At 38.7% G+C, this 22599-nt stretch overlaps 1 protein-coding gene across 6 annotated transcripts in view; it reads right to left on the bottom strand.

Annotated features, from left to right (window-relative positions):
* Nucleotides 1-22599, bottom strand: part of NTRK3 (neurotrophic receptor tyrosine kinase 3) — a 345980-nt gene that overhangs the window by 208817 nt on the left and 114564 nt on the right. For all 6 annotated transcript variants that reach the window (XM_007425863.3, XM_088148672.1, XM_088148673.1 and 3 more), the window contains exons 4-5: nucleotides 10388-10456; nucleotides 1755-1912 (exon numbers count right to left, since the gene is read on the bottom strand). In XM_007425863.3, the coding sequence (XP_007425925.1) occupies nucleotides 1755-1912; nucleotides 10388-10456 (227 nt within the window). The remainder of the gene's footprint in view (nucleotides 1-1754; nucleotides 1913-10387; nucleotides 10457-22599) is intronic.

Below are 22599 nucleotides of genomic sequence, written 5' to 3'. Positions count from 1 at the left end.
TAAGAATCTCCCCAGAATTATTATTAATTAAACATACAGAGAGATGAGTACCAAAGCATAATTTGAACCTTTATAGGAAGGAAGGAATCTTGATTCTTGCACCAAGAATTTTATGGGTATCTCAGTTCTGGTATATATGTATGTATGTATTGCATGAGTGTATATAAGCTGAGGCAAGATAGATAGATAGATAGATAGATAGATAGATAGATAGATAGATAGATAGATAGATAGATAGATAGATAGATAGATACACACACACACACACACACACACAAACACAGAGTATTTGGATATTTGAAAAGCATCTGGACATGGGTGAATCCATGGTGCATTAGTTCCACTTTGAAAGTACCACCAGGCAATTTAGAATTCCAAGATCTGGGGACAAATCTGGATGGGAATAAATTCAGGAGCACTTTTCCTTATCTATTATTCAAGTGCTATGTGGTTGAGGCCTTTTACCTGGAGCCACATAAATGAGACTGGTAGCCATGCATCTCACTGATTCTCCGGCTCTTATCTTTTCCATCTGTTCTCTTTTTTTTTTAAGAAACAAACCCACGTGCAACTATGGAATGCATGGAAGAGAGCCACAAAGATGTAGCTGTTCAAAATCTCAAGAGATTTCTAGTAAACAGGTTTTGCTGACACACAAGGTGATAAAACTGAAGAAACACTGATCAGAGGTCCAGAGAAAAGCTGCCCCAGCTAGTAAAAAATAAAAGGTGGCAACAATGTGTATGAGTGCATCTGTGTACACATGTGCAGGTGAGACAGAAAATTATGTGAGAAATTTTATCTTTGTGAAGAAATTGATCTGACCCATACTTCCTAGAGAAATGTGCAGATTCAAATTCACTTATTAACCTGCTTTGACACTGTCCAAATATCCCACTGAAGTTCTTAGCTCAAAAACGAAAATAATAGATATTTTAAAATCCGTATTTTAAAAATTCATATTTATGTGAGATAAATAGATAAGAAGAACATAAGAAATTAAATAGACCAGGACCCAATTAGGGGTGAATGTATATGAAATGAAAAATGGATCAGAAGTTGGTGATGTTACAATAAATCAATTAGATATGTGGGGAAAAGGATTTCTCTAACTATTCCAGGGCAGATTTTTTTCCCAGTCTTTTGAAAAATTAATAATTCTCTATGCACACAAATTTTGTGATTTTCTGGTTCACTGATGCATATACCTCAATAGTAATTAGCAAGAAATAATAATAACAACAATATCTTTAATATTATTAAACAACAATATCTACCTATCCCAGGCCCTTGGGAAGGACTCGATAGGTGGACAAAAATGCCAAATTCAGTCTAAACATCTGGCGGACTGTGCGACCAACCATAGTAATAGTAATAGTAATGCCATTTGGCAGGCTTGTGTTCAGCAGTGAGTTCAAATCACTGAACCCCACTCTTCTTTGCCATTCTCCCCAGTTTGCCAGACGTAATCAGTATTGCATGAGCCTCAGCAAACTCATTATTTTACATTACATTATATATTACATTATTTTTGGATTCCCAGCCACAGTACTGTAATTACAACTGTGTATACACACACACAGGAGATATTCCTGCAATTGTGGAGTTCCTTTGAGCCTGCTGATCCTCCCTGCATTGGTGATGGTGCTATTTGGTCTACATGAGCAATGCCTCAAAGCCTGAAGATCAGGAGCTGAAGGAAGAATAACAATGTTCAATGATCAACAGGTGCCCAGTTATATACCCCTCCTTACCACACTGGCTGATATTCAGCTCCTGTATGGATATGTGGCTGGTCTCCATATTCATGCAGTACAAGTCCTGGTTCTGCAAATTGGCTTCCCCTTTCTCCTGCCACAGCTGGATCCAACGGATATCACAGCTGCAGTTAAAAATATTATTTTCCAACTCCCTGTATAGAAAGAGAATGGGAGATTATGAGGAAAGAGAAGCGAAAAGAAGGCAAAGTATCCAAAAGGGGAGATAGGCAGAAAGCAGATCTGTACCCCAGTCCAGACATGATCATGATGGCAATGATAATATAAAACTCTGATTCATTTAGCACCAACCTACATGAGAGAAAACCTCACTGTATGACGGATAGGACAGTGCCAAAACTCCCCATAGATTCATCAACTAAACTACAGTTGATTAATATATTGGATTCTGTGGAAAACCTCACAGCCATTACTAGCTTAGTGTGGAGATCACAAAGCACAGCACTGGAAAGGAGAGGGGGAAAAAAAGAGTTTACTAAACTACTGATACTAAATTTAAGTAACGGCTTTTATCTTTGAATATGTATCTTCTATTTCTTGTTCTGAACACCTTGACATTCATAAGGTCATGCAGGGATCATGAGTTTTCATTTAGCTTGTCTCCTCTTCTCCCTGCCCAGACATGCTCAATAAATTCAAGGCTCTATCCATAATACCCCTATCTTAATGCATTGACTATGAGCTCCTGCTGCTTGGGGAGATGAGGGAGCTTACAACCCATCATGCAATTTAATTGAATGAAGCAGCTAGCTTTGTATACCGTTCGACCTCATTGACCCAGCTGGGAATGCTGATTTTTAATGTACTCTATTTAAAAGACACTTACATTTTATATACTGATAATTTTTATTATTATTGATTTTCTTCAACAACTAGCAGTATTGCTCTGTGCCTGCAAGTATGTTTACTATCCCTCAAGTTTCCATCCAAAATGATAAAGCTGATAGATCCCATGTGGACATATTGAAGCCAAATCAAAGTATTTGGATATTGGTGAAATTTTGAAATCGAAGCAGAAATAAATAAAATAAAAATATTGACAAAACTATTAAAACAGTAAGGCAAAAACAATGGCCGTGGTGGCTCTTTTTTTTTTTTTTTTAATCAGCTTTATAACATCTTCCACATTTCTCTTTCTTTGCTATGAAATAGAGCTGGACCAACTGGACCATGGATGTTTGTAATGCCAAAATGAAAGACAAGGTAAGTACATTATTGGTGATTGGGAACCATGTATTAAGCTTTATAGTGGAGGCAGGAAGAGGCTTAACTTTTCTGCTTGTTGGGTATATTAAGGCCTTTTCTATTTAATTGCATTACACTATTTTAGACCTTACCTTATCATTTTGGTATGTTTCCCACCTTAAGGTGGCAGGAAACAAGGCCACAGTATTTTCAGCTCTTGAATCCAGAAGACTGTTATTTATTATAGGCAGGGCAGGGTCGTAGTCAAGGTATTGAACTGGGACTAGGGAGACCAGGATTCAGTCCCTATTTTTCCACAGATCTCATTGGCTGACTTGGCAACCTACTATTCCTTACTCCAATCTACCTTAAAGGATTGTCATGGGATTAGAATGTGGGAGACCCACTTTGAATTCAAGAAAGATGGAATTAAATTTAATGTGAAGGAGAAGGAGGAAGCTGTAGCAGTAAGACATGAAAATATCTTAGTCTAAATCAGCATTTCTCAAACTTGACAACTTTAAGATGTGTGGACTTCACCTCAACATGGCTGGCTGGGGAATTCTGGGAGTTGAAGTCCACACATCTTAAAGTTGCCAAGTTTGAAAAACACTGGTCTAAATGGAAGAATCCCTGGATTTGCAGCCTAGATTCTTTGCATGCAAAGTATGTGTTCTGCCCTGGACTGATTGTCCTTGTAAGAGTTCACTTCCCTTCTTCCTACCTCCATGAATTTATGCACTGGCTTAGCACCACAGACAATTCCAAAGTGAAAAATAAAGCTGTTATAAATACTTTTCCCTGAAACTGGACTGCTAGTGAGAGCTACTATTGCAGCCCTTCAGGAGCAGAACTGTAAGTAATAAAACACAGCCTTCCAGATCATTCTTAATGCATGAGACTCCCCTATGAATAATGTAAAAGCCGTGTGCTGGAGAAGAGGGACGTTTCCACCGGCTTGGCCTAGCAGTATTGATAGTATAATGCAGCCTAATGGCAATACTTAAGGGGGCTTTTGTGCAAATTAACTCCCAGCATTTTACTGGACATATCACATGTTAATAGTGTACTAGTGTTCTGCTCCTTTGGGACTTAACTAGTGTTGAGTTTCTTCTGTTTTAACACATATCCCTTGGCCACCTCATAAGTAAATAAAAGGAGATGTGCTTGGCCTAACACTGCAGTTGGTGTGGCAGGAATTATCTACTTTACCTCAGCACTTCACTTGTGCTGTAGAGGTGACATTCTCTACTTCACAAAGCATTGCGAAAAGGCTGACCGTCTCTGTTGGCAGCCTCTTCTCAGAAGACAAATGTTCAACATACACAGAAGTTACTTTCTATGAATGAAGCAAAGGAGGGTGGCTAGTCCATTCCATAGTTTAGGGTCATTTTACTTTGAGGGGTGGATTCTTTCCTTGCATTATCATACTTTTAAGCTCTGCACACCCCCAGTAAGTGGGATCAAGAACATCACACTTCAGCTATGAGAATTCTGCCAAAGTTGCTAAAAATTAGAAGGAAGTTCAAAAACAAATTCTTCTTCATCAAACTGAATGAGACCTGATATGTGAGGAGGAGGAAGCAGAATTTCTTTGCTTGGCACTAGTTTGACTAAAGTAATAAAGAAGAAACTACAAAGGCTACATCTTGAAAAGAGTTTCCATGTAGGAGGAGATAATTTAGTTCTATTTTTAGCACTCTTTCAAAGTTAATTTCCTTTGGTTGCGGCCATCTGCTTAAGAGCCATGAAAGCTGGAGCTGGACCCAGACTGGAAATTTCCTCCTCGGGAGATGTGATTCAGTACACTTTATTCCTGGAAAGGGCAAGCAAGTTTAAGATGGCATTTTAATTTGCACATTCAGGTTGAAAACCTGGCCAGCGTCATGTGATATTCCTACAAGAGTCCTCAGAAGTAGGCAGGATGGAGGGAAAACAGAAGGACAAAATGAGAGTAGTGAAGAAAAAGAATGGAAATGGGACAAGCTTGGAGGGAGACTTGCTTCACAATGCGGTTCTAAGATGGGCTAAAGAATTCCAAGGGAGCACAGGGCTATGGTTTGGTTGTTATCAGAACATGGGCAGAGTATTTACTTTGCTTGAGCAAGGCATTTGTTGAATAAAGATTTAAAAGGTCATTACTCCTGAATTTTTTTCTACCACGTCTCCAATCTGTTAAAAGTACATTTGCTTTTATGATTTGTCTCAAAGAAAAATAATATGTTCCATATTTCTCATGACTGGAGTAGGCTGTTCCTTCACTTATTTAAAGATGAGGTGGCCAAAAGCTGTCTCTGAGTATCTTAACTTTCATTGTAGAACCCTCACTCCAATTATTCCTGGCTTCCATTAAATACCAAGGGGAAGACTACAGTAAGGAACTCCTTTCATGGGGCTTTCTCAGATTGGGAAGTGTGAGTGGAAAGGGAGGCTTCAGAGTGATGGAAAGATGTGCAACAGAAAACAACAACAGTAGTTTCATTATTAATACCTCCAACAAGAAGGCACTTTGACAATAAAGTAGAGCATCTTAAGAATAAAATGTATGAGAAATTACAAAGCAGATTTTGGCAGAACATCGAGTATTACCCCACCATGGAAGATATATTTTCACTCTTCCAATTAAGTGGACTACCTTTATAAGGTTGTATAATGGGGAAGATATATCTATCTTGCCTTTTTCTTGGCTTTACCCCAACGCTTGCAAGTTTGAATCATGAAAAGCATAGCACAGTGAAAAAGATGGATGTAGAAGTCATGTTTCCAATGGTAGACATATTTTCTATATGGTACTTTGAAGAGTCTAAACTGCTTAGGCATATGGGGGCTAAGCCAAGACAGTTACAGGAAGCCAGAAATCACTAATTTCTAAAAAAAAAATTAAAGCACCTTCAGAATAACGTAGAAAAATAAACCTTTTTATGCAATGGAAGAACATTTAACCCAAGCCTTGGCAAGCTAGACATTTTGGATGTCGATTAGAGAGAACCTATAGGCAGGAAGAGGTATAGTATGGCTGTCAAAGCTCCAGAGTATCCTCTCCAAGCTGCTTTACAAACTAATACAGACCTTGCTATATTCTAAAAAGCAAAGCCGACACATTATTTTATTTTCCATCAGCTCCTCTGACAATTCCAGGAGCTGGACAGAGCTTCTGTGCATGTGCTGTCCTTTGGCAAAGTAAAGGGCACCCCTCACATAGGCCTAGCATTTATGTTCAGTAAGCCCTGGATCCACTTAAAATCCCATCTGAAATGGCAGAGACGTCCAATGCCACAAACCGATTGTCTCCTTCAAACTATTAACTGAAATAGGACAAGAAAATGTTTATGCTACCATTAGCACAAAGGATCAATTCCAAAGTCAGCATTTTAGCCAGATTCCTTCCCTGAGAATGGGTGTTGCTTTATCTGTGCAATGTGGCTATCACTCTTTTCTTCATTTAACAACTTGACAGCAGGGAAAAATACTAATAAAATATGCTGAGGTTACATTGATGATTACATGCTGACTTTCCTTGGGGATTACTCTTTTTTCCTCTATAAGTCACTTCTCACTTACAGTTTTATTGATCTCAGGTAAGGATGAATGGGATATTCCCATGATCTTCTGGGATGAATCCTACATAACATACATGCTTTTATTTCTGATGCACAACTATTGCTAAAACTCAACAAAACAGGTTACCAGGGCAGCACTGCATTGATTTCATGTCTACTTGTTCTTCTTGAGCAGGGCTGAATGCTTTATCTATAATTCAGAAGGCTACAAACTTGCCAGGCCCTGAAGGCCTTCCTAGGTCCTAAAGGAGATGCTAAACTATCACTCTACAGTGGTAGGAATACTGTTTCAGTTGTTGTAACAAAGAAGGCCAAAAAGTCTCTGTTTCATCTGGTTTGTGTCAGAAACACAGCCAAGGATATGGCACAAAATGTAGGGTTTTGGTATCTCAAAAGATTCCAGTCAATGCCTTCCCAACATTCAATACTCTGAGGCTAAGGTTCTAGCAAACTAACAGCAATATTGCTGTGACCTGAGTAATGAAAGGCATTTATTATGTTGTGCCAAATTGCAATATTTGAATCTTTCTTGGTGAAGAGGGAGACCGGGTCATATATTACCTAAGTGTGTGTGTGTGTGTGTATGTATGTTAAACCAGGGTTTAGTATGACTACAGTTTGTAAATAAAGTGCAGTGACTTAGTTCATACATTAAAATTAAAATGGAAGTAGGCACCAGTACTGTCTGGACCATGTTTGACCACACGTGCTAAAACCTGGGAGCATGGTTTCTGTTATTCTGAGGTAAGGAAGAGTTTTCTTTTCTTAAAAAAAAATACATGTAGAGTAAGCCCCAAACTGTACTTGACACTTTTTTTTTTTTCAAAATCTCCAAACATACTCCATATCCCTTTGGGAAAAGTATCTGTTAAATCCTCCCTCCTTCCAGTTTACACCCCAGCTACTGTAACCCTCAAATGCAACATAATATTAGGTATGACTATGACACCAAAACATTATGGATGGATTTGCATATCACATGAAATCACTAAAACAAAAGAAATCTCATTATGGCTGAGATTTATGCATGACCCAAGCTTTTGTGTGGGCCATATAATATAGATTAGTGAGTCATCCCAATTTTTGCAATCCTACCAAACTAAACATTTAGCTTTGTATAAATACAACAAAATGTGCCAACATATATTTTTGTAAGTGGTAATTTAGTAGAACTCCAACAGAAGAGGTTTTGTTTTAAAAGACAACAGGTCTGTTGATATCTGCTTTTGAACTGATTTCAGTAACTGTTTCAGTAAATGTTGATATTGGATGGTATCACAATAATATTATGTATGGTATCACAATACCATCAATTAATCAACAAAGTTTGATTGTCCAATTTAGTATCTATTGAAAACACATAGAGATCACATATACAAATACTAGGGATTCATTTAATCAGTCATGATATCTGCCAAGCCTACTGTTTCAGGAATTGGATGTTCTGAAGCATTCAATTTTTCACCTAGATCAAACCATCATAACAGAAAAGGCCCTTTTCCTGGTTGATAACAAGACTGGATTCAAATATTGCACTAAGCTATCATGCGGTTCACTTATTTGTGTACACTTAGAACAACAAGTGCTTTCTAAACCATAGCGTTCTGCAGATCCAACCAACTATGATTTCTTCAGCAATATTAAGCAACCCCTGACTTGCAAAGCCTGAGCCCAGCCTCTAACTCATTTTCATGATGCACAGACATTTTAACCAACCAAGTCTGAGAATCTCCAAGAAAGTTTTTGAGAATCATCACAAAGACTGAACAAAGCTATGAATAACAGTGCACCATTTACAGTCTCATAGATTAATTTCAATATTATAACTTGAACCAGTAATAGATCAGTAGCCAATACATTTTTAAAATCAAAACTAAGTGCACAGGAGATTTGCCATTTCGAGCTTCAGCACTAAACTACTTTTACAAGTAACCCAACTGTGAATACCATGTATAATCTCTTATATATGATCACTGATTAAACTGCTACTGTTGAAGAATGGTTGTCACTGGAATAGAAACTGTAGTTCCTTGGAGCTTCATTGAGAAATATAGTTTTACAAGCACTCTTAATAGCATTCTTCAAAGAAGGATGAATCAATCCAGAAAAGGTAGCCTTCCTATCTTATAGACACACAGAAAATCTACCACAATGTAGAACCGATTCTCAGCTCCTGTACTTGACATTTGATCATGTCTACATTCAGAAAAAATGGGAACTGCACGAGCAACTGCATAATTTAAGAATTATTAAATTCTTAAAGCTATCTTGAACTATATTAACCCAGGACTAGAAATATGTAGAGGAGGCAATAGATTTATAGAGAGGAAAGAAAATATAATCCAGGCAAAGATGATGGTTTGAAACACCTTAAATATCCAACTCTGGCTGTTTGACAACAAAGAAGAGCAAAATCTTCTTTGCTCTAGGGGACAGCCAGAAACATGTGATATCCTGTAAATCCTTCACAGATTTACACCTGGGATCTGAAGAACTAGCTGTGTAACTTTCAAAACACCTGTCAAGGTTTTCCTAGTCTATATTGGATATTTATTTGCATAATTTGTAAGTTACAGTTCTATTCCAACACATCTACTGGCCCCAAATGTCTCCTGTGACATAGCATTTCTTTCTTTTTCTTTTTTTAAGAAATCCACTTTTAAAGACTAACACTGGATAGGATGACATGGAATATTAAGCATGGGAATGCCGCTGAATATGAAAATCCCATATTAAGTTCACAAGAGGATGCCTATTTATTTATTTATTTTTGATCATCCAATAACAAAGCTATGTTTCCTATATAACATGCTGGGAACCATATTCCAACAAATGAGTGGGGCCAGGACAAAGGTGTGGCCATAGATGTGAAAATAGCCAGGACCAAAACAAAATTTAATTCTGCATCTTAACTTAATGTTGCAATTAAATACATTGATATCCCATCTTTCTTGCAGGTGCTTGAGGAATATCTATATAACAATCCTGCAGAGTAGATTGGGCTACGAGAAGGATTGCCCTAAAGTCAGTTAGCCAGCTTCCATAACTGAAGGTGGCCTTGAACCCAGGTCTTCCCAGTCCTAGGCCAGCATTTTAATGACTATACTGTACTGGTTCTCTGTTACATATAGTTAATATGATTACTCCCTGTGTACTTAATAGAGGTGTCTGAATCAGATTTGATTTAATGCAGATGCTCCACTTGAATCCATCTGATTTGAATGCTTAAATTGATTCAGATACCCAAGTCTCCAACGCAAACCCAATTTGATCGGCTTTCGGTTACTAAAATGCATGTGTGCTTAAAGAGCTCCAAAATGGTTCGGACTGATGAGCTGTTCTGAAATGAGTGTCAGATAATTCCATGGGCCTCACATGGAATAATCCACTTCTCTTGTGATCTTGAAAATTAGTACAATTCAACAGGGAGGGTTTCTTGGCAGCTTAAAGCTTTAGAGGGGTATGCCTGTGGCTCTGCGAACTCAGCTCATCCCATATCCCATAATACCTTGATATTATTCTACAGAAATTTCCCAACCTTGGCAATTTCCAGGTGGGTGGACTTCTAAGGCCAGAAATCCAAAGCCAGCCTGCCCATTGATAAGAATTCTAAGAGTTGTAGTCTACACAGCTAGAAGTTGCAAAGCTGGGAAACATTGCTCTACAATGTGTTTGCAGGTGCAGGAGTAGCTATTGTTCCAAATGGGCAAACTTTAAGATATATTCCAGAAAAGGCAGTGACATGTCACCAGCGTATTTCATAGCAGCCCTTTTTTTTTATCGTCACATGCAACCCTCTTGGCTGCCATTACTTCTGAGTCTCCTCTCTCACTTGCAGGTAGCTCCTCCTGAATGAAAACTTACAGTTCCGTAAGCCTCAGCGTCTTGAAGAGTAACCACGATAGAGTGGTCAGCCGGTTACCTGAGAGATTTCTGGGGAGAAAAAGAGAAAGAAATTACAGTCAATCAATCACCCCCTTTGCCTTGCAACTTCATTCTCCATTACAAGCAGGTATTGCAAGTTAAAAAAAAAAAATTATTAGAACTGAAGATGTTATAAGTTTGGAATTAAACCAGACTTAAACCCCGCTATTCAAAACCCAAAGTAAGAACAATAAAGTTAAGGGGAAACTGACAGAATGTAAAATGCTCTCTCTCAGCATGGATAGTCATTCTTATTAAACCAGGAAGAATCTGTGGCTGCTATTTCCAAGGATTAATTAGTAATCTAATTTTAAAAGAAGGTAGAACTAATAAGTAAGCAAATATTAATCATAATAGCATGTATTTTTAAAGCAAAGTTCCATGTCCAGAATAATCCAAATTCTGTTTATACATACATCAGAATTCAGCGACCTGTAGAAATTATTCAGATTAGCAACTACGTATTATTTATGGCTCTTTTTTTTTACCTATTTCATTCCAAAGTTTTTACTACTCCAAATAATGTAGGCAATTCATGTAAGTTTCATTGCTCCTAATTCAGTGTCAATATATGAGCAATATATAGTAATAATAGTTAACTACTACAGTAATATATTATCAATAATATATAGTTATGTCAATGGCTAAATGCCTGACGTATATAAAATATCTGGATGTAATCTGAGAATTTATGATCTTAAAGTAGCCTCTCTCTCTTACCCCTTGTTCTTTCAATTTTCATAAGCAGACAATAATACTAAATTATTCTTCAAGGTTGTTCCAGCAATTCAAATATATAAAATTATTGAGTTTCCTACATTATAGTACAGGTCAGTGATTAAGTCACAATGTGATTTGCTTTTGTTTTAGCATTAGGTGTCAGATGGCTCAATTGTGGCTTAGGGCAATGTGTGATTCTAATCAATTGTGATTAACAAATCACGGTTAACAAAGTCATGTCTTAACAAAATTTGTGAATCCAATCAGGAAATGTAAAGCCATGAGGAGAATGAATGTAATATGGTTTGGTGCAATATAATAATATAATATAATATAATATAATATAATATAATATAATATAATAATATAATATATAGTGAAACCAGACCAGTTTACCAGACACTTTAATACAATGTACTTTGCACGCAGTGGATCACATTTTTGCAGTGTTTTACATCATTTGCATAATGACATAATGTTGACATTTGAATGACACCATTTGCATCAATTACCTAATTCGTCCAGCGATATCATCATGCAAATGACATAAAATGATGCAAGCTATGTACATCAACACAATAATCTACTCTCCAATTTAACAATCAGGAATTAAAGACATAAAATTATAGGAAAAAATGCAATATAACAACGTTCCAGGTTGTAGTAATAATAGTGCGTAGGCAGTCTTTATCGAAGAACATATTTCCAGGGTCTTTGGCTTTCTGATTCTCACTCTTCAGTGTGTGTAGTCCAAGGCAAGCCTTAGTAACTTGGGACTGGAGGAGGCCATAACGATACAGGCCATATATATATATAGGTCATATATCAAAAGCTGGGAAGATACTAGCAAGGCCAAGTTTATGAAAGCAGAGTAGGGAGTTTTAAAACCAAGGGAATGAGAGAGAAAAGGAGGCCTAAATTTGTTTCTTGCATCTCTGTGTTATTCACCCTGAAAAAGACTGTTGCCATGGCAACCTGAGATCAACTTCATAAAGTCCCCACTCCAGCTGGGAAAGGCACACCCCCTCCCCTAAAGTGTGAAATCTACTTACTCCAGGAAGCATTTACAAGCCAGCATCCTCAACTGCCCCACCCCTTCACTCTTTTTCCAAAGCGTTTTGGGACTTGAGAGAAAATAAGGAATTTTGGTTTGGTTTGTTTTTTTTAAAAAAGGGAGGGAAGAGGAGAAATTGCAATAAAGAATGTTTCATTTGCACAACGCAGTCAGTTTAAACACCTTTAGTTTTGTTGACCCACTGTACAAAGACTCCACTTCTTTACATAATTATTTTAAAGCTATAAGTATATGATGTAAGGATGGATGCTAGATAATATTTTAAAAATGGAGGACAGTATTCCAACCAGCTGGCCTTTTCTACAGATTTCTTTAGAAATTTCCTGAAAGAAAACCCCACCCATTTTCATTCACAAATTTCTGCAACATGTTAATTCCACTATGATTTGATATAAATATTTTCAGCATACATTTACCAGATCTTTATTCTGTTACTTCTTTTAATGTGCAAGTTTCCAAGGTATACAGTGTTTTTTCCCCCCCCCAAATGGGCCTGTCACAAAATTATGATTATTATTATTGTTATTAACCAGAGAAAGGTAAACCCTAATGGACTCCATTCAATATTTGGGTAAATCTCAAATTCACTCCCACATATACCTTTTAAATTCTCCTTTACATTATATCCTTTAACCCAAAGTTGTTTTATCCTCCCAAAGCAGTAATACTTCAATGCAAGACTGCTTCTGCACTGTGATTTGAATAAAATTCAAACGAATAGCAAAGAACTCCTTTGGTACACATACTGTGCAAAATTATAATGTAGCTTTGTTGAGCATACTTTATATGATTCAACTGTAGTGTTTCTGGCATAAGGCAAGAGTGTGAAATCATAATGTGGTTTGGGAAAACATACCATGTGAACCCAGCCACAGTGGTTGATAAACCATGATCAGCAGCTTAGCACATTATCTGAAGCCAACTGTGGTTTATTCAACGAACCATGACTTACTATGCTGCTTGAATCAGCTTCCTTTCTCTTACATATACATGGACAGTTTCACAATAATAATACTTTTATTAGTATTGCCTTGCCATTTTATAACATGCTATATTTCTCCTGAAACCGTCCATATTTCACTCACTCTCTCTGTGTCTCTCACACACACTTCCTGAGAGCTAAACTAGCCACAGGATTCTTCCCCCTCCTTCCACCTGAACACCATTGTTTCCCAAGCGCCACTGCACAGTATAAAGCTCTCTTGTTGTGACCTTCTTTGCTGCCACAAATGACAAGGTGCACGAATCGTGAGCAAGGAGCCCAGAGGCTCATTAAGTGCACAGCCTGCTAAAGGAAATGCTTGGAGCCAGGAGAGAGGAAGTCACGAAGCAAGCTCTGGGAAGCTGAGGCCATCACAGCCCACAACAAGATCACCATTTAACTCTTTGTGCATGTTCCACACACAAAGCCACCAGCTGCAGGCAGCTGGTCCTGGGTCCTCCTCAAGACTATCGATATATACTTGGAGATCCAGAAGGGGTTGAAGCCTTTGGCAGTTAAATACCCTTCATATTCAGAATTTGGGAGAACATCTGCTAGATACATCATGGAAGAAGCTGCAGCTCATTCTCAGCTTGCACAGATCTGAGTCCAAGGCTGAGAAGATGGGAAGCAGAAACAGCCCCTGTCTCTTCAGACTAATGAGTGAACCTGCCCTAGAGGATTTTTATGAGAAGAGGGGTCAAGCAGGTCCTCCTGATTGTCTCTGTTCCATTGTTCCAAGCATTCACTTTTAGATTAGGTTCTCATAGCACACTAAGTCATCAGGGGGTGTCCTTAGTTTAAGGTGCTATGTAAAGTAAACCATTGTAAAGTCAATCCAATGTATAATGCATATATAAATTCACCAGATAGTGGCTTAATCAAACTCTGATTAAGCATAACTGAGTTCAGTGTGAATCCAAGAAGTCTGAAATATTTCCTAACCATACCCCACTCCACTTTTTCTCTTTTTCTTATTTTCTGATGGGAGGGAAGATCTGAAGAATATACCATCTGGAAAAAGGATTCTCTTTTAGATGGCTGAAGTCTCACTTTGGAGGGAGGTGAGCACTCTGAGTAGGGCCTTATGTCACCCATATTTCCAACAGATGAACAAGGCTGGAAGTTATGACCCATGTTAGGTTGAGGGAGGTTGATATAGATTACAAACCATTCAGGGAATGGGTGCTACTTAGTCTGAGGTCATGTTTTCTGCTTAGGCTACTCTTCCCAGTGCACTATGCAAAGATAATGCTCACCAAAGAGAACTTAAGCTATTCTGTGTGTACAATGTAGGGCTGGGCACAAAGGCCATTTCAGAAGTCTGCTCCAGAAAAAGAGGACGAATCGTTTCTCCAAGGGAAGGAGAAATTCTCCAACAATTTTGCAAATGCAAGAGTCTTCCTTTAATGGGGACATTAGCACTATTATTGAAAAATCCCCATGGGAAGACTCTCTCCCTGGATTCCTCCTGGGAGTCTCTCCCTTGAAACTGAAAAGGATCATGGAAAGCAAGAAAGGCTGAAGAGTCAGGTATATATAATGAACAAGACCTTGACCACCTCATCAATAATTCAGTGCAAGAACTGAATTGTACTGCATTCATGAGCCTTTCACCCATTTCTTTCTGCTTTTCAAAGACATTTTTATGCCTTGAAGTAAAACTAGTGGGAAAAATGCAAACTTTCTCCTCCTGACATGAGTACAAAGCTCATCCATTTTCTGACTGCTGAATCCCATCTAAATGGGATAGAAGTAGGCTAGAATCCAAGTTATGTTTTGGCTTGGATGGAAGGAGAAGGAGATTGAGTGTGAAATCCCTGCATCCTCTCCCTATATAGAAGAATTGTTTGGGGATGAGTAAGAAAGCAGATGACAGAGAAACAGAAAAAGAGCAAATCCAAGTCAGAAAGGTAGGATGGAAGTGAATATTCATCTCAATGAAAGTATCCTTTCACAAAGGTCAGGATTTTCTACAATAAGTAGAAATGTCAAGAAAAAGTAGAAATGTCAAGAAAAAAATAGGACTCCAGAAAAGAAAGGAGAAAGAAACAGAAACCCTGAGCTTGTAAATAGAGTCTCAAAAATAGCATGAGCCTATTTCTACAATTTAAACTAGAATACAGTGGGAGCTAAGAATAGGTTCATCTGCCTAACTAAATTGACGTCTCTGCTTTTAACCTTGGCTTTTTTCCATGCTTTCTCCCTTCATGGGAGCCACAAACAAAGGAAATGTACAAAAACTTCTTGGTTTGCCACTGGCAAGTTATCCTCTGTCAAAAGCAGGGTAATGGATTGAAGAGGATGGAACAAAATGTCCATCTGATTACATCTAAGAGCTGATTCCCAGGATGGATGCAAAATCAGGTATCTGGGTTTTGCAACCACATAAATAAAAAGAAATTATGTTGGAAGGCCAACTTAAGTTGGGTTGCAACTCATTTCCTGAAAATCAACATCTTGAGGTCTCAGATAGGCAAGCTGGTGCCTTCCACATGTCTGAACTTCAGTTTCCATCAGCCCTCCAACTTGGTGTCTAATAACAAGGACATTTTAGTGCTGAACTCCAAAATAGGTGGAGAATACCAAAAAAGGTACAGTGTCCTAGATATTTTAAATTCTACACCCATATCAGGAGTAAGACAACAAATACTGAATGTTACCTTCTGTTAAAGCCATCTGGGAAATACAAAACATTAATACTATTATAGAAATTACCTAGAAACAAATGAATCTAATTGATGCAACATTTACAAGAACTATGAAGCAAGTTTTTAGTTTTTAAGTTTTTTAGATATGATCTGGAGACAGTGGGCATTCTCAGATTAAAATTCAGAAGTATGTGTATGTATGTGCTTGAAGACATTTTTACACAAAGTTTAAGAGACTTTCATTTAAAGTTTTGCAAGTCATAATGCACACCTATATCATAAATATGTATTTACTTTTGCATAGATTACCCAGTTAGAAAACTTTAGGGGAAAATGATAATTAAGGGATCCTTTGCTCTCAGTTAAATCAAGCTCCATGTCTCTGTATCTTCCAGTGGATCAGAACATAAACTGAATTACTCTGTAGGTGTATTTCATCAAACATGTACCTTCCAAAGCACTTTGTAAACCAGCTTTCCTCACCCTGGTGCTCTTCAGATGCACCCAACTTACCCAGTCAGCCTGGAAAACACTGAAACTAGAGCAGTCAGAACTTTTAGGCTTGGATAGCTCACATCAGCATCCTGGAAGCTATAAGTCTCAGAACTCCTTACATCAGGGATGTAAGGAGCTCTGAGACTTATAGTCTCCAGAATGCCTAGATTGATAGCCTGGGAAGTTCAGTACTAACACTTTATTGATTTACAGTCAAAGACCAAAGGAAACAGCAATACAATCCACAATAAAAGCAAATAACAATGGGAGCTTGGTAATGGTAATCTGAAACTATGAAAAGTAGACAAATGGCCACCACAAAGGTATGGGTTAATCCCAGAATGGCCTAATGGCAATAGAGATTGAGCAGAACTATTTCCACATTACTGGAGATCTTAATTGAAGAGTCTGAGAGTTGGGCATGGACAGTGGGGTAAAACATGAGCAACAGATTCAATAGTAGCCCCTGAGCAAAGATGCTGATGATGTTGCTGTGTTCCCTTTCTCACAAGCAGCCTTTTGTTGCAGTCTCCTGCTATTAGCGAAATGTTGCCACACCAAGAGGTTGTTAGTTTATTAACTATTCCAAAATGCAGGTGCTGCTTTTAACAAAGAGATACCATCAATATCAATGGAATATCAATGGCTTTCCAATCAAGCAGATGAAGATCTTTAAATATCTAGATGTCTACTTCCAGTCCTCCACTTCCTGCATGTGTCAAATCCATGAATTTATAGTCCAGGCTCAAAAGGCCGCTAATGCAATAATTAGATCCACTAGCTGCAACGGAAACTTTTCCGTTCCAGCTACCATTATATCATTGGATGCTAAAGTGCTAAGCCTTTTGCTGTTTGGCACTCAGTCCTGTACTTACCCTAATACATTGCACTTTGAATTCATCCAATCAAAATTTATCAGAATTGTAGCGAGTGTTGTGTTCTGCCTCAAGTGTCTTTCTTCACCTTCTTTAACAGCCTGTTTGAGAAAGTGCTGCCTGAAATACTAAGTCAAACCATTTGGGGCGAGCTGCTGACTCCATCAGTTTTCACTGGTAAGTTTACTTCCTCTTGGAATATATGCCAAGATACTTTCTTTGGTCACCTCCCATTCCAATCCTAATATTACTTGGTCCTGAGATAACTTGCAAGAAGTTAAAGAGGGCTTGATTTAGATGTCCGGAATGACAGAGCTAAAACTCCTCCTTACTGCTTGAAGAATCTCTTTTATAGCCTTTTTGAGACTCGTAAATACCTCCATAGGATTACTTCTGTGGCATACAGACAGCATTCATGCTAGCAAGGTTCAACACCCACCATTGATGGAGGGAAGGTTCAATAATCTTCCTTATGTAAAGTGCTTCTGAGAAGTTCGATTGCCCAGGATCCCAGGGGCGACGTTATTTCGGCATCCCAAGCAGCACAGATGAACTGCGGCTTTTCAAAGAATCTTCCTATTCACTGCTTCCAGGTAAAGTTGGAGCGAAGGGCTCATTTGCTCTCTCTAAACGACTGAAAGGGACTTGGCTATTTGTAGAATGACTGCCTGGGATCATAACAGTTACAGCACACTAATTGCACCTGCGGTTATTTATCACCCCTCCCAAACCCCACCATTCAGAAAGCACCACACCATTCATGCTTACCTTTGTCCTTTTGCTGAACAGGTGGGCACACTTCCAAATAAATCAATGGGCTACCCACCTTGTTTATTTGTTATTTATTTAAAAAAATATCTTAGAGGGACCTAGAAATATCTTGAAAATAAATTGCCAGTGATTTGCTCTGAAGTATATCAGCTCTCTCCTTTGTTCTTTTATAAAAGTGAAAGATCAGGTAGGGCGCAAGGGGGGGGGGAGTGTTTAAGGGTACATTGATACTTCTGAATGGCACCTAGAGATCCTAATTTTGTGGACTTAAGCTTCACATTTCCCATTTACAATATATATGTGCGTGGGTGCGCACGCACACACACATGCACACAGCTAGCTAACTAACTAGGCAGATAGACAGAGACAGAGCTAGAAGGATGAAGCATCACTCTCTTTTTAGAAAACAAACTAAACAAAACCATATATCGAACCATATGTGATCGTTCACAATGTATTTCTGTAGAAAACAAACAGGAGCCATTGGCCAAGGTGGCATGCTGGAACAGGCTCTTTGCTCCAGCTCATGGCAATGTTTGTTTGCATTTTATTTAAAGCGTCTGAGATTTTCCAGAGGAATTTTCTCCTCCATGAAAATCCAGAGCCATTGGAAGTTAGTGTGAAGGGAAATGGCATGTTTGTTTTTCCCTCAATTAAGCCCCAGCAAAAAAGGCTCTACTATTAAGAGGCATTTTTATTCAGCTAAATTAAGCCAGATGCCTCATTAATGACACTTACCAACAAGAGCCTCTGTAATTAAGCTGCAAACTATATTATTGTGATCAGTCCAAGGCCATGGCAGTAGGACGTGCCTGCTAGAAAGGGACCCTTTGCATCCACTCCTCCTAGAGATGGCAGGTTTAACAACTACAAAAATCCTTCCCCACCCTCTTCAAACATGCCTTCTCATCAATGGTTGCCTTTCACTTCAGAGCTGACACTTTCTGTTTGTTTGTTTCTGCACAGGCAATGTTCTTGGTGCCTTTTAATTACACGTTGCCAGATTTTTTTTAAAAAAAATGCTGATCTGGAGGATAAGCTGCACAGAGCTGCCAATGACAGAGAGTACACTTTGGAATAAACTAGAATGTACCATGAACTTCCTCAACTGCCTGCTGGTAGCCCAGTTCATGGTGGGTGGGGGGAGTTTGCTTATTAGTAAATAAAGGGTGATGCCACTTGAACTGGGGAAAAAAGACACAGACGGCTTTTCCTTCACTGGGATAGAGATGTTAGGTAAACTGTTAAGATGTGCTGTTTTCCACTGGAAATTGCAAGCAGTCCTCATGACATATATGTCATTCCATCCCCTCCCTCACAAGAATCTGCAGGGCCTTTTTAAGGTCCCTGAGAGACTTGAGAACACTACATTCTATCTCAGTAGTTTGTTTTTCCTCCATTCTGTCTTAGCCACTGCAGCCAATGGACTAATTAATGGACATAACTCTTAGGATTAGATTTTAGCTGACTATTATCTTGCCCTGAATGAAAAGCATCAATCCAGCTCATTATTTCAAATATTGAACCATATTTTCAATACTCCCCCATGCGTGACATGAGGAATAATTGCGCCTATTCTGGCATACCCAAGCCACAAACACATGTGCAGTTGCTTAAAAAGCACCCTAACGATTTGGGAAGGCACCCAGAAACTGTATATTTACAGGTCACCATCATGCTTCCTAGATTTCTTGGTGTGCCACGCATAGCCACAAGCCAAGTGAATCCCATCTGACAAAATTCAGATCAGCTTAGAGATTAACTCTTTCCTATGGAAGTGGGGAGTGCTATAACTTGTAAAGCAACCAACTCCATGTAAGCCACCGGCACCGTGTATATTTCATCTTACATCCTCAGAAGTCCACATGTTCCAGAAAAAAATACAAGGGAGATAAAAGACTCATGATCAGAACACCAAATACCTTCTGCAAAAGCAGCTGCGGATGGAGGGGGAATAGAGCCCTAGTGCTAGGGAACTGGGGTGAACACGTCTTCCCTTGTGCTATTTTGCTGAGTGAAATTACTTCCCAGAGGTGTTGATAGGGGCACTAACTGAAGCTTGAAGGGATGAATTCCAATCAGAAAAACAGCATGGGAGAAAGGTTCAACACCTGGTTTTCCAGGGCTGTAACTCTGAATCCATCGTGACAGCTTTCCAACCTAAAAACACCAATGCATTTCCAACCTCTCATATAATTTGATCCTTAATTACACAGAGATTCCTTTTGTATGCCTCCCCATCCATTCAATGCACCAGGGAGATGCTAAGAGTACAGAGTGTGTCCATCTAGCAGGATTGGTGCAGGAAAGTACCTCCTTGATTTTTCCAGGGATCCAAGCCACTCCTGCATGTGCCAATTAAAGGTTCCTACAAATGTGACAGTTCATCCATCCTTTGTCCATGTAATCCACAGAAATTCTTCAACGTCAAGCCCATGCCCCAACAACGTGCAAACCTATTTTATATGCATGTCATTGTTAACAAGATATCAGCTAGCGGGTTACAATTTCTCACATCAGTCTACCCAAAAGAAAATAAAATTCTAGCCTAGCTCTTGTAAAAACAGATTAGCTATGGATGTATTTATTTGTAAAGCAGTATAAATCTGCATAATGCTGTAGGGTGTGTGGATATGAGATGTCCGTGCTCCCAAAGAGTTACAAACTAAAATTTAACACAGGGGAAAGAGAGGGAAGAGAAAGTGAAACAGGGTTTATCAAAAAGTGTATCTACTTTTATTTCAATTGAATGTTCAATACAGTACGGCATAGTTGGGCCACCTGTAGCCTCTCCTGTGTCTCTTAGCCTAATTTCAAAACCACTTTGCCAGAGATCACATTAAGCTTCTAGTAATAGTTATGTGTCCCTTTCCTGCAGAAAGATGCTTGGAAGAATATCAGAAAGATATCTACTGTCCCTATCTACTTTTTGTTTCGGCCCCATCCTTCATGCATCTCTCAGCAAATTATTCCTTGGAGAACCTAATCCTGAAAGAGAGAACATCTCTACTTGGCAGTAGGGCATAGAAACTGTACCACTAAACCAAATGCTTCCCCCAAATGATAGGGTTCGATGAGGGCTTAATGAAATAAATTTAGGCAAAAGCTTTTTAATATTTGAGACAAATCACCTAAAAGGCTAAAATCATCTTTTTCTACTTTATATGCCGGCAGAAACTGCCTGGCATTTCCCACAAAAGGCAAACCTCAGTGGCTCTCCATGGTTATGGCACCCTCCGCTCCATTGGGAGAGGCAAAACTGACCTCATCATGTTCTCAGTCTAATCCCCCTCCCCATCATGACCCATGTCTTGTTTGGTGGAAGGCTTCCCCCATTTAGACCAAAAAAATGCCTTCTTTTCCATGAATAAATGCTGAAAATCACATCAACGCCTCTCACAAGCAGCAGTGGCAGCAGCACATCAGCCCTTGCTGTGGATTAGTCTCTGCAAAAACTAGCCTAAAGTGAAAACTTGGATAAATCAGCACAAAGACTCTGCAGGGTTCAGCCAAGACAATGCCTGCAGAAGGGCTTTGGCGAGCAAAGCCTGTTAGGAGTTCTACGCTCCCCACCCTCACAAACAGGAAAAAGTGAATGAGTTAGCAGGACCAGTTTTATTATTAAATGGATGGAACAAGTGGTGTTTCATGGCTGCGAGGCACACTCTCTCCCTCCCTCTTGTTTCCTCACAAAGACACTGCTTGGGATCCTCCAAGGGTCAGGAGGCATAGATTATTCTGTTCTGTAAATATGGAAATAAGCAGAAGAGAAAGAAAAAGTAAGCTGATGACATTTGTAAGCCATTTTTGCTTGAGATGTGGATCCACAGAATTCATTCATACTAAGCTATGGTTTGTTGGAGAAACTACAATGGCATAAACAAGGAATGACCATATATGTTGGCTAAAAGGTTGCATCAGACTTTGCATAACCTGACCCCCCAGTGGGCTTGCCTCATGGGGAAAGTGTTAGTGATTTTAAAGGTAAATGAGTCCTTGAAAACTCTGTAAGAATTAGATTGATTTATAAATGAGAACTGCCGGAAGATTGTTGCGTGCACAACGATGGAAGAACAATGAAATCCCCACAGTGGAGGCGTGGATCGTGAGAATGTGAGAATTTGCAGAAATGGCAAAACTGGCCTGTTTGGTCAGAGAAAAAACAACAAAAACTTTTGTGAAAGATTGGAAACCTTATATGGACTTTTTGCTGAAAGAAGAAAGAAACAAAATGATGATTTACAGGTTTGAAGATTAAGAGAGAGTTGGACTAAATGAGGGGCTGAAGAGATAAATATTATACATCTAAGAGGGAGGGGGATTATAAAATTATAACTGTTGAAAAGAAGGCCAGAAGTCATCATAATTCTTAACTTTAGTTCTTTATTTTTCTCTTCTTGTTTCTTGCACTTTTTTGTGTTTTCTTTCTTTCTTTCTTTCTTTCTTTCTTTCTTTCTTTCTTTCTTTCTTTCTTTCTTTCTCTTTTACTGTATGGAAAAGCTCTTAATAAACATAAATAAGAAAAGAAAACTCAGTAAGAATTAAGGTGCTGAGTTTGTTCTTTCATGAAACTTTCACTGCAT

This window comes from Python bivittatus, unplaced genomic scaffold (genome assembly GCF_059951505.1).
Source record: "Python bivittatus isolate LINGU-HERP-01145 unplaced genomic scaffold, Pbiv_v1 ctg000530_np1212, whole genome shotgun sequence".
NCBI lineage: Eukaryota > Metazoa > Chordata > Lepidosauria > Squamata > Pythonidae > Python > Python bivittatus.
This window is presented reverse-complemented; position numbering and strand designations above follow the sequence as displayed.